A 13,821-nucleotide genomic window follows, 5' to 3' on the forward strand; every position below is an offset into this window, starting at 1 on the left:
AATCCCCATTACCACAGATTAATAAAAGAGAGCTTTTATGAAAAACAGACATGCCCTATTTACTGGTGAAATGACATAATGTCTGGAATTTGCTTTAATACACTCCAGCAGGGGGATGAGTACATACAGGTTCATTATGTATTTCTGCTTCTATGTTATGTCTGAAAACAGCCATATATACTTTTTAAATTCCATATATACTTTTTAAAATTCCAATAAAAAAAATACTGGGAGGATAGATGAAATAAAATTGGCAAAATACTAATAGTATTTAAATTGGATGATGCATACATGGGGTCCATTTTACTATTCTTTCTACTTTTGTGTACCAAATAGAAAATTTTTGTAATAAAATGTTTAAAATACATATTAATATGCATATCTAAGTCCTATTCCTAAAAATTTGAGGAGCAGAAACTATTAAGTATGTTTAATTTTTTTAAAGGCTCTATAAGTGATTTTGAATACCTACATTTGAGAATCACTGATTCTCATTCTTTTAACAAATAATTCACTGAGTACCTCCTTCACACCAAGTCCTGTGCTAAGCAATGAAGAATTTATATTTAATGAATTTATATAGACTATTTCAACCTACACTACAAGGCAGGATAAATGCCAGCACGGGGTACCATCAAGATACTATGGGTGTAGATATTAGCCATTATAAAGGTTCACGTAAGTAAGTACTTTCTTCATTTTTAAATTCCTTATGATTTCTAGTATAATGTCCTTCATTCACAAGCTCAAGAAGAATGTGTTTCAAGTTCATCTTTATGATTGTTATCATAAAAAGTCAATATTTCCCAAAAATGTCACTAGCAAGGACTTGTACTTCTTTTAGTCATTCATTTTAAAGATGTTTCTCCTAAGAATAACTTAAGATAAACAACACAAAGAAAGGTGCCACAAGCATGATGGTATAGCTCCACATAAACATAGCAAAAATACAGACAAATGAACTAGAGGCTGCTATTAAGGTGGCCCTACGGAAACTGAAAATGACTCAACTGAGTAATCACTGCCAGACAGAAGAGGGAACACTGCAGTGTGCTGTTCACTCACATAACCTTTGCGTAGGTGTGGGTATGGGTGTTAAATGGAATGAGGAATTATTCTAAAGCTCTACCATCTATGATCTGCTTAAAAAAAAACATGAATACAGTGAAAATATATATGTAAGGTTTGTTTCTAGCATCTTAAATATCCACATCAAGGATTAGAATTTTAGATCATGAAAAATACCTTACAGAGTTCAAATTTAAAGGTGAAAATCAAAGTCGACTTTGTTTAAATAAGTCTTGCTTATACAAGATTTTTACTTAATCAGTTATTTCAAAATAGTTAAAAACAGACTGTAGATAAAGCCCTCAGGATGCTTTAAAGGAGAAATTTCCATCATAAGAACTGAGCAAAACATACTGTGACAAAAGAGAAGCCAGAAAGTAGGATGTCCTAAGATTCTAAACAACAATGGTTTGATGAATTCCTGTTAATGTGTTAAAAAGCTGGACTAGACAATTTCAAAAGCATTCAAAATTCTGAAAATTATCAACACAGTTTAAAAATATAATTTTAGAAAGAGGATAATAAAAAAATGTTAAACATGACCAACTAAGTGAAAGAGACACTTAAGATGTTTCTTTACCTGATCAAGGTGAGATTGTGTGGCTGACACATGTTGAAGTTTTTTCTGCAAACTAAGAATAAGTGATTGTAAGTTCAGAGATCAATATGTTTCTGATTTGACCTTATACATTACTCAGAGAAACAAAGCCAAATAAGGAAGAGATTTACCATAATTGAATCTATTCTACAGTTTCAATTTTGCATATTATTCACTTATTTTAGTAGATAAAAGTGAAAAAAGTTGTTTGTTCTCCCGTGGTGCTGGGGGATAGAACCCAGGGCATCCCACAACAAGGTAGGCAAGCACTCTACCCCTGAGCCACAATAGATAGTCTTTAATAATTACCTTATATGTACATATGTTCACACACATAAACAAACACATAATAAAGACTGATTTTTCAGCAACACTCTTTTAGGTGTTAAATATGTCAGTACATTTCTTAATACATCCTATTTGAGCTTAGGCAAATATAAATAACAGTTTTATACTGTTCAAAGTTCCTTAATTTTCCCTATGCTTTGTTATCTGAAAACAATGCTGATAGCTAAAGAAAGAAAGGTAAATTTTTCCTTATCAAAATTTTCCCATAGGAACAACTTAAGATAAAAAACAACATATACATAAACAAATACATATCAATTTATTTAAAAACAAGAAATATCCATAAATACAAACCTATACACAGTTACTGGTCAAGAGAAAACAAGATCAGAATCTTAACAATGCATTGTCCCAATATGAAGAGTCAGAAGATTAATATGGCATAACAAATTACAACCATAACAACTGTAGCATACATTTAGAGACTGATGAGGACAAGATGGAGGAGGGACTTAAAACCTTGCAGATGTTTTGCCTCCAAGAACAGCAAGGAGTAAATTAGTAACAGCAAGTTTAGGAAAGAGAAAGAGCTTATAGGAGCTACTGGAGGGAATAAGTCTCATTGGGGGGTCTCACTAGGAAAAGTGTCAAATTAAATCCTTCCCAGCCGGTTGTTCAGGAAAGGATTCTCCTGGTTAGCAGCTAAACACAAAGAAAAGTTCTACAAAGTCCCTACCTCTAGTGGTGGAATCACATTAAATAGTCACTTCTTTAAGTATCCCTAAAGCACTATAATTCTCTTATAAGTGTAGAATGAGGTTAGAAAACCATTGAAAACTCATGTTTTGCATACATCCAATATTTAATGTTTCTGGACAATGCATACAATTTCATATGCAAGCAAAACATCAAAAATTTAACAATGAACATGTTTCAGTTTCTAGTAAGTCTCAGAATTTTGGATCCTTAATTTGTTCTCTACAATAAAAACAAAGGAAAATGTGCTCTGATCTATTGGATAAGTGAGTTACCAAAAATTCATGAAATTCGTGAATCAGAATCCCCATTTTGCATGTTTACTAATAATCTTGTAACAATTTCTGACTCTATACTAATAAAAGTGTATAAATTTAAAACAGTTTGGTGTTCTATATGTAAACCATTTTGTTCTGTAAAAAACAGTTAATTTAGTTCTTTTCATAGTTAGATGGAATAAACAAATTTTCTATTCCTTTCTTTTTTTATTTTTGGTGGTGCTGGGGATAGAACCCAGGGCCCTGTGCATGCAAGGCAAGCACTAAACCAACTGAGCTATATCCCCAGTTCCACAACTTTTCTATTTCTCTAGGTAAAAATACAGATTAATATCAACAACGAAATGCTTTAAAGAAAATACCTCTAAGTACAGCAAATTATAGCAAGACATGAGTAGAAATGAAAAATAAAAAAATGATAGCTCAAATAGCAAAATAGGAAATAATTTCACATTATAGTCCTTTTCTTAGGAACAAACTACTAAGGAATAAAATACATAAAAGAAAAAACATTAATTTCAACCAAGAAGTATTTTAGTGTTTGATATTAAATGACAATTTGCAAGCTCTTAGGCTCAACAAAGAAAAATTAGTTTAAGAAAGGCAAACTTAAGCCAGAATGGTAGTGCATGCCTCTAATCTCAGTGACTCAGAAGGCTCAGCAGGATTGATTGTGGGTTCAAGGACAACCTCAGCATTTTATTGATACCCTCTATAATCTAGCAAACCACTATCTTAAAAAACAAAAAAATAAAAAGGAATGAGTATATAGCTGATTGATAAAGGTACACTTAGGTTCAATACCTAGGATTTAGAAAAAAAAAAAAGGAAAAAATTAGGCAAACTTAAAACAATATTATTTCATTTCCCCAAATAAAAACACTTCTAAATATTACAAGATCTGTAACCAGGGCTGGAGTTGTGGCTCAAGTGGTAATGCGCTTGCCTGGCATGTGTGGAGCGGTGGGTTCAATCCTCAGCACCACATAAAAAAATAAATAAATAAATAAGTAAAAATAAAGATGTTGTGTCCACCAAACTCTGAAAAATAAATATTAAAAATTCTCTCTCCTCTCTCTCTCTCTCTTAAAAAAAAAAAAATCTGTAACCACCAAAACAGCCAATGGCCTCAAATAAAATAATACAGTTCTAAGCCAGATGTGAAGGGTAAGAAAAAAGGAACATGGCCCACTGCTGAAATGTCATTAAATATTCATGGGTAATGTACAGTAGTTCTGGAATAAAAAGAAGAAAAGTAATGGACCTGAAAAATAAAAACCTAGGATGGGCTAGGCTTCTGTTCATTTCAGAAATGGGTAGCAAAAAACAAAATTATCTAATTAGGAGACAGCCTCAGCCAGTCATCTCCCTAGTAAAGTCAGTACTAAGAAAACACCATTTTGTAATGACTAAACTAAATTTAGCTTAGGGTCATAATCATTTAATGGGGGGAGGGAGGGTTTTATTTCTAAAGTAGAAACACAAAGGCTTTGTATGGAAAAAAAATCAGTAAATTCTGAATGATTATATACTCAATCATTATTGAACAAAAAAGATACTAAGTACCTGATGACTGACATCAGAGAAAATGGCTCACAGCACTAAAGGAACATGTTAGAACTTTGTACAGGAGTGTCTTGGAAGGACATATAAAACAACAAGTAAGGTGCCAAATGTGCTGGCCACAGCTGTAATCCCAGTGACTTGGGAGGCTAAGGTGTGAGGATAACAAGTTCGGGGCTAACCTTGGCAATTTAGCAATTGCTCATATGTAATTTAAATACACCAAACTTTCCTACTAACTGGAACCAAAAAGCAGATGTGGATTTCGTCTAGGTACCTGGAAATGTCCATACTTTAACCTGTTATTCAGTTACTCTTAAAAATCCAACATTAAAGGATATAGATGAAATAAATAGCTCTCAAATGATAAGCTGACATCTACAATAACTAGTTCTAGTCTTGACTTCTAGAGTGACAAGTTCATCTCTTTGACTTTCAGTTTTCAAACTGAGGAAGAGATAAATGCCCTGTCTGTCTCACACTTCAGGTGCCAAAACTACTCTATTTTTTTAACCACACTAAATGTGAATCTAAATTCTCTAATGCATAAGGGTAAAGAGATCCAATAAAATATTATCATGCTCTATTATCCAATTGCTTTACATGCTACTTTCAAAATATGAGTAAGACAGGGTGAAAAAAAAAACAGCTGAAAATAAAACTGGTTTTAAAGCCATGGGTGTTAAAATTACATATACATAAATTGGGATTTGAGTCACAACTAGAGAACTATGCACCACGCCTAACTGTAAGCAAAACTGCCTCATTAATTCAAAATACCTAAAGAGCTGTACATTTTTGTGATCTTATATGACATATACAGGGACTTAAAAAGATATTGGGACTGCGGATGTGGCTCAAGCGGTAGCGCGCTCATCTTGCATGCATGCAGCCCGGGTTCGATCCTTAGCACCACATACAAACAAAGATGTTGTGTCCGCTGATAACTAAAAAATAAATATTAAAAATTCTCTCTCTCTCTCTCCCCCTTTATCACTCTCTCTTAAAAAAAATAAATAAATAAATAAATAAATAAAAAGATGTTGTGTCCACCGAAAACTAAAAAATATATATTAAAATTCTTTCTCTCTCTTTAAAAAAAAAAGATATTCATTGCAAGCATTATTCATGAAGCTAAGATGTGAAAACAATCTAAATGCTCATCAAGGATGAATGGATAAGGTAAATGTGGTACATACATTAAATGAGATATTATTCAGGCTTAAAAATTAAGAAGAAAATATTACCATTTGTGACAACGTGGATTAACCTTGAGGACATTATGCTAAATGAAATAAATTAGACAATGAAAGCCAAATACTGCATGATTCCACTTACAACAGATAGGTAAAACAATAATATCCACAGAAACAGAGTTTAGAATAGTGATTGCCAGGGAGTAGGGGGAGAGGGCCTCACACATGCTAGGCAAGCGTTCTACCACTGAGCTACACCTCCAGACCAGGTGCTGCTATTAATAAGTATAAAGTTCCAGTAAGTTCTAGAGATCTGCCTACAATACAATACTGTATTGTATACTTAAAAATTTGCTAGAAGGGTAGACCTCATGCTGTATGTTCTTACCACAATTTAAAAAATACTAATGTTCAAAAACAAACAGTTTTTCTTCCCTCCCTTATCAGAAAGATTTCTCCCATAAAGCTGACCCATCACTAAAGGAAAGGGAAATGTTTGTATGAACACCCAAGCTAAAATTTTCTGTGTATATTATGCATTTTCCCAAAGAAAGAACATTATGAAAAGAATAGTGGTTGGCATAGAAATATTAACAGTGAATCTCTAAGGTTCACCATCATTTACACTTTAATTTCACAGGAAAATGCATTGTGATTTCCAAACAACCAATTAACAACACTTTCAAGGACATAATTCATTAACAATGATCATATAGTGCTGGATATGGTGGCACATGTCTATAAATCCAGCAACATGGGAGGCTGAGGCAGGAGGATCATAAGTTGGAGGATCATAAGTTGGAGGGAAGACTGGGCAACTTGGCAACTGAGACTCAAAAATTAAAATTTTAAAAAGTGGTTGGGAGAAAACTTAGTGGTGGTACACTTGCCTAGCATGTGTGAGGGACTGTATTCAATCCCCAAAATAACAAACACACACCCATATACCCACACCCTTACACAGAATGATCTTGTATGCCAAAGGAATGACAAAGTTTAAATCAATATAAATAATCCCTATAACTGTGGAATAAATGGAAATTACATTTTAAAAATAACCAAATTATCGAAAACATACCTTATTCCAGAGAGACTATCAAAGGCATGAAGATCTAATACATTAGAGAGATCAACTCTAAAAGGACAAAAATCCACATGAATAATTGAAAATTCTGTGAAATATATTAATTAACCAAGAAAAATATCTCTGAGACTCTTATCAAAATATATAAGCATAAGGATTAACCAGTATATCATAAGGAAATGCATATAAATGACAGACGAGTTATAAAAAAGCTTCCTGTATAAAAAACACTTCTTAAGTAACATTCATAAAAGTGGGTGAATGAGCAGATCAAGGCAGAAAATTACTTGGTTATTGCTTCAACAAACTATAGCAGTTTTTTGTTCTTGTTGACTCTCAACAGTCTTTCCAATCTTGAAATATAATTTATGAGTTTTTCAAATACTACACTTTCACAGCAGAAAAAGAAAAACAACTGAAGAACTGAAACTTTTCCAAGTAGCTTATTATTCCAAAGATAAATGATAAATGGATGCATAGATACATTACAAATACCCTTGAAATTTCTGTATTTATTTTACTTCTCCTCCCAAGATAAAAGAGGTAATATAAAAACATTAGGAGTCAGGAGCTAGGGACACAGCAAAGTGATAAAGAATGTGCTTAGCATGCACAAGACCTAAGTTGATCCTCAGAATCAAAAAGAAAAATTTTAAAAAGAACCAATCAGCCAATGTATAAATATTAATTCACTCTAGGATTCCATTTACATGTGGGTTTGATTTCATTCATTTGGAATGGGTTTGCAGATAGAATGAAACTTCCTGTTAGTACTCTATTTCAATGGATATTATTTTTCTTGGAATTATTTAGTGATAATTAAACCTTATTAGGAATGCAGAAATTTAAATTAGATGAGAATAACATCACAATTAGTAGTAGGTTCAGCTTAAAAACACAAAAGTAAATTTATAAAGATGGGTGGTTGATTTCCAATTTTAACATAAGCCCCCAAAACAGCAGAGATCAGTAACTTCTTCATAATCAAAGTTAAAATGAAGGAAATGTCTAATGAAAATGACAAAAACACAAATTTCAAAATCAGACTCCAGGAGCTTTTCAAATGCTTACTAAATTTTTTCACAAGGAGAACAATAGTTTATTTGTCAGATTCATACTTTTTAAAATGTATAACCATAAAAGATAAAATATCTACTTTAATTTAGAACTGACCAGCTGTGCCTGCTTTGGTCCCTCTCAGAAGTCTGCACACTGTTAACTACAAACACTTTCTCTTGGTATAGAGAAACAAATCCCTATCTTATTAAAAGAACACTCCAAAGTTTTATGTTAATAGACTATAAAAACATTTTGAATTCTGGACATTCTAGATGTGCTGAATTAGCAAAATAATCAAACAAAGTAATAATGTCCCATGAAGAAATTTTTGAATATCATTTTACACTGAGACCAAAGTCTGAAGATTAAACATATTTCCCTTTTCACCTTCACAGTCAGTGAATATTTATACTGACAGGTAAAAAATGAATTGACTCCTCCCACCAAGTTAATTATCTTCACCTTAGAAAACAGCTTCAAGTTCAATAAAGTTGGCACATGCAATTTTATGAATATCTAGTTGTTCTAAAAAATTACCTTCTAAATACACACTGTTCCTGTTACAATGTCTTTGAGAATATGTTATTTAGAGATAATTTTGTTTTATATCCAGATTTTTTGATATTTCCAAAACAGACAGGATCAATAATAGGTATGTATATGCAACAAATAATACTCTGTAGTGAAAAATAAAATATCAAAGACTCTCACCAAATTCTCAATGGAGAGTAAAAGAGAAAAAAAAATGGAAGCTTCTAGATGGGAAGTTAATATGAACTTTCCCAAAATGTAACACTGCCATGAAAAAATCCTTCACTCATTCAAGGCATATGACTAGAAAACTAATATCCATGGCATTGGATGCATTTATTTTCCTCCTTTGGAGATATAAACATCAGATCTTTTCCAAACCTTTTTAATAGAAAAATAAAAATAAAAAGACAATTACCGTCATTTAAAAACTAAATGGAGGAATAAAGCAAATAAAAAGAGGGGAGAAAAATTTCAAAAGCTCACTTTTCTCCTAATTTCTTTTTTTTTTTTTTTTTTTTTTTTTTTGTGGTGCTGGGGATTGAACCCAGGGCCTTGTGCATGCAAGGCAAGCACTCTACCAACCTAGCTGTAGCCCCAGCCCTCTCCTAATTTCTATAAGTATTGATTAAAGCTGCTACTTTAGGAATATTATTTAAGAGTCATCTTTTCAAACTCTAATAATGAGTCTCACCAACAAGGTATGACAGCTAATTCCAGATTTATATGATGCAGATATTGTTCAAAAGCTCAGTCCTGACTCTAGCATTAAATTTCCAAATGCTTTCCCAGTGGTACCTCAAACTCAAAACCATTTATTAAATAGAATGAACTGACTTTTCCAAACCTACTTCCACCACTACCCCATCCAAGTTAATATATTTCCTATATTTTAGAGAATAGCTCCCAAGAGTCATACTGCTTTTAGAATCCTTTACTGACTCCTTGTTGCCTACAGAAGAAAATCCAAACTGTGTATCATGCATTAAAGACTCTTTGTGGTAAGTTCTCCATCTCTTCAGGCATATACTTTTGCTTTCTGCTATATAATACCATGTGTTCTAATCTTTCTAAAATATCCACAGGTCCCTGGAATATAAAATCTTCCATAAAAATAAAAAAAATACAAATTATAATTAATATGGAATTAATATACCCAAATAATAGACCTATAAACATTTTTAAGAATCCATTTTTAAAAAATCTTCCCTATGCTTGGAAAGTCTAGACCATCTATAAAACTCTCATTAGTATTTTTCTATTTCTTCATCAGTAAGAGTTGAGCAGTGATTCCTCTAATTTCCTTTTCTTATAGGACCTATGCTTTGAATATTCCTCTTGTGATATATTAATCTTGCCTAACATGTTACTCTTTGCTAGTTTGCTTCTGTTTTCCCCAAATCTCTCATCTTGGGCAATTTTTGTCTTATCCATTGCTTAAATCCTTAACCTGCCAGGAAATGCCTAACAGCCAGTAGAATTTCCAATAATTTGCTGAATTGATTCACTTATTATTGAACAAGTGGGTTCTGGTTTTCCTTTGTTCTGTTTGTAAATCTCTAAAGTTAACTCTGGAAAAGACAAGAATGGCACATCATCTAACGGTCCCCTTCCCCTCCGTCTCTCCCTCCCTGCCCCCCCCTTTCTTTGTCTCTCTGTTCCATCCCTTAAATCTAATGGCACATCTTCTAACAGTCTACTTTATTCATTTATTTACTTAGTCTTTTTGGTCCCCTAAAACTATGTTTGCCTCTAAACCAACTTAAGCCAATAAGATAATGCTTCACACTTATTCCTTAAATATTCAAGGTGAAACTTTTTGTACACATGCTAATAGCAGTTTTACTTCTGACCCTGTTTGTCAAACTCAACACAATAAAGGAATTAAAATTTAAAAATTAAATGAAACAAAACTTCATTAGGAATTCTGGGAAATTTTTAATATAGACCCATGACCCAATATAAAGAATTCTATTATGGATACCTTATCTTCACTGAAAAGGATTCTAACCCAACTTTAACCCTCATAGTACTATTTTAGAAGGTCCCTAAATTCTCAGATACACTGGCCAACACCAGATACTGAATAAACATTTTATGCACTTGTTCATTCACCCATTCAAAGTAACAATTAATTACTATATGATTACCATTCCATAATACAACAAATGTTAGAAACAGTAAACAAAATCATCACACAATAAACTAATTAAGAGAAACCTTTATTCATGGAACTTTCCAAACAGAAGAAAATTTAAGATGCTTATAAATATGAACTGAATACATGCTATTACAAAACTACAGCTATTTATGGGTATGATTTTTAAGCGTTCATTTAAGCATTATGTAGTTGTCTGCATGTCATTTCATGAAGGAAAGAAAAATTAAGGAGAAAAGAAATATAGAGTGTAACAGAAATGATTCACAGTATGAGTTACATAATCATAGTTTCTACAATGGAATCTGAACCGCAGGAAGCACATTTGGTGTATGCTTGTAGAAGACTTACACTATGGGCATTCTTCTACTACCTCTGTCAGCAAATGAATGGCTTCTGAGAATACATTCCAAATTAATGCTCCAGCTGTTCCCATACTTATAAACAGCTGCTGCTGTGACTGCCTAACACTTATGGTAGTCTGTCAGCACTTCTAATCTCTGCCATTGCAGACAAGCCACTCAGCAAAGGCCTCTACTGCACTTCCAAGGGAACTATTCCTCAACTAAGAACAGGGTGGTATTGAGTTGCCAGCTGTGAGCCTCAGAGCTGCTGGCCCCAAGTTGCATGTCTCCCAACTGCTAATCATTCTCTCCAAAAAGTTAGCTTAATAAAATACCCTTGTATAGAAATTTTCTGAAATCATGATAGTATTTAATAGAAAATTAGTTCAATCTACAAAAATACATTCCATGGATGTTTTAAAAGCATTTCTATTTTATAAAGAAATGCACCTCTGCATGAATAGAACAAAAAGAGAAGAATCTGAAGAAAATGGAAATCAAAATTTAATGGAGGACTATATCAGTAACCTAAAGGTAAAGATTCTACATGACATTTATTTTTGCAATTATGAAACACCAATGTGGTTTCAAAAATATTAAAAGGCCATTTAATACATCAAATTAAGAGTCCTTGGTATACTTTTTCAGATTTCTGTACTGAATTACTTTCTTGAGTGGTTGAAAGTATTATGTAGTTTTCCTTATTAAACAAAAGCAGTTACATAGTGTTATCCTATTTCTGTGATCTTAGTTATAAGAGGCAAAAGTATTAACTAAATATGCAAATTAATTAATAAAGAGCATTCAATAAAAACATTTTGGGGTTCCATTTTTTTAAAGTACACCTATATTTCTTGTATTAGAATCAAGTGAATATATACATATTACTTAATATTTACTATTAATAACTAAAGAAAGTATTTGTTGTTAGTAATAGTTTTTCAAAAGTACCTTGATCTTTGAGTTTCTAAAATTTTTCCAAGTCCATTTATTGATCTGAAATAAATAAAAAGCAAAAAAAGTAAATGTTCACACTGTTGTTTTCAAAGCACACAAATCACATTATTTCTAAACCAGGAAGTAAGGAAACATAAATATAACTGCAACCAGAAAAACTGAAAGCAGAAAAAAAAGTTGCATTTTGTTATGTTTAATTATTCTTTCCCTTCAAACCCTAAATCTGGTATATTCTATTCATGCATTAAGAAAACATCATATGCAAAAATCTACTATACAACTGATAGACTAGGGATGAGTTTATGATTTACAAAAAACCATTCACTTCAGAAAATAATGATTCATAAATAATAATTCTAGCAAACTCAAAATTATTAATGATAGCATTTTTCCCCAGGCACAACATCATGGAAATGGCTATATACACACTAAAAGGATGGTATATGACTCTCTTTGTATGACACCAAAAATCACTTGTTAATTTCTTTTCAATACATTGAACAATCTATTTATCTTTATATCATCAATTCCATAGTCTTTAGGGTTACTTGCCCAAGATATGTGGTACTTCTTCAAGCTTATTCTCAAGGGTAAGGCTTCCTGCATAGGGTGATTCTGAGGCAAGTCTCCACACTACTTCTTTCAATTATTTACAAAATTCTTCATCTTCTCTTTTGAATATATTCTATAACCTGATAGTCATTTCTCCCAAAGCATGTTTAAATTATTTCCTCAAATCTGGTTTTGAGTCAGGCACAAGTCTCATGTACAACAGAGGGTAAAAAAAAAAAAAAAAAAGCCCCCCAAAAGGCCTGAAATTTATCAAACTGTTTTTTCCAAATTCTTTTCTGGTACTGTTGCAAAAGTACGACTGACCGAAAAAAAAAAAAAAAAACAAACAACTGGCTAATCATTAATAATGCCTGTGCTAGAGACCCAGCTTAGATATAAAAGCTAGGTGATATTAATTACTCCTTTTATGGCAAAAATGTTTGCCAAAGAGATGATATTCTTCTGAGTAAAATTTAAAGACATGACTATTAATAAGAACAAATATAAAGAAAAGTATGAATTTCCTTTTTCTCCAGTCACTATTCATTATAAACAATCTCTTGATGAATCTTACATTTATTGATTCAATTTATAACATATACTATATCAACTAGCACAATAGATTCAGAAGTTGTAAATACTAGGAGGCTGCATCTGTCTCCCACTCTCACGGCCACTGCAGTATACTGAGCTCCATAGAGACAGCACCAGGGCAAGTGAGAGCTGGAGAGGCACTAGGCAATTCTGTGCCTTGCTGAGGAAAAAACAATTAAACATGGCAAAGGAGATCCTAAGAAGCCAAGAGGTGAAATGTCATCATATGCATTCTTTGTGCAAAGTTGCCAGGAGTAGCACAAGAAGAAGCACCCAGATGCTTCAGTCAACTACTTAGAGTTGTCCAAGAAGTGCTCAGGTGGAAGACCACTTCTGGTAAAGAGAAAGGAAAATCTGAAGACACAGCAAAGGCAGACCAGGCCCCTTATGAAAGAGAAATGAAAAACTATCTACCTCCTAAAGGGGAAACAAAAAGAATATCAAGGATCCCAATGCACCCAAGAGGCCTCCAATGGCCTTCTTGTTCTGTTCTGAGTATCACCCAAATCAAAGAACAACATCCTGGCCAATCCATTGGTGATACTGAAAGAAACTGGGAAAGATTGGAATAACACTGCTCCAATGATAAACAGCCTTATGAAAAGAAAGCTGCTAAGCTGAAGGAAAAATATAAAAAGAATATTGCTGCCTATAACAGAAAACCTGATACAGCAAAAAAGGGAGTTGTCAAGGCTAAAAAAAAGCAAGAAAAAGAAGAAGAAGGAAGATGAGTAAGATGAAGAGGATAAAGAGAAAGATGAATTAGATGCTGATGATGAATAAGCTGGTTCTAGC

General features: G+C 32.7%; 1 protein-coding gene across 2 annotated transcripts in view; it reads right to left on the reverse strand.

The window, feature by feature from the left end:
• Positions 1–13,821, reverse strand: part of Zng1a (Zn regulated GTPase metalloprotein activator 1A) — a 42,389-nt gene that overhangs the window by 7,341 nt on the left and 21,227 nt on the right. For both annotated transcript variants that reach the window (XM_078047565.1, XM_005324087.4), the window contains 3 exons: positions 11,875–11,919; positions 6,826–6,882; positions 1,649–1,700 (listed from right to left, as the gene is read on the reverse strand). In XM_078047565.1, the coding sequence (XP_077903691.1) occupies positions 1,649–1,700; positions 6,826–6,882; positions 11,875–11,919 (154 nt within the window). The remainder of the gene's footprint in view (positions 1–1,648; positions 1,701–6,825; positions 6,883–11,874; positions 11,920–13,821) is intronic.

This window comes from Ictidomys tridecemlineatus, chromosome 4 (genome assembly GCF_052094955.1).
Source record: "Ictidomys tridecemlineatus isolate mIctTri1 chromosome 4, mIctTri1.hap1, whole genome shotgun sequence".
NCBI lineage: Eukaryota > Metazoa > Chordata > Mammalia > Rodentia > Sciuridae > Ictidomys > Ictidomys tridecemlineatus.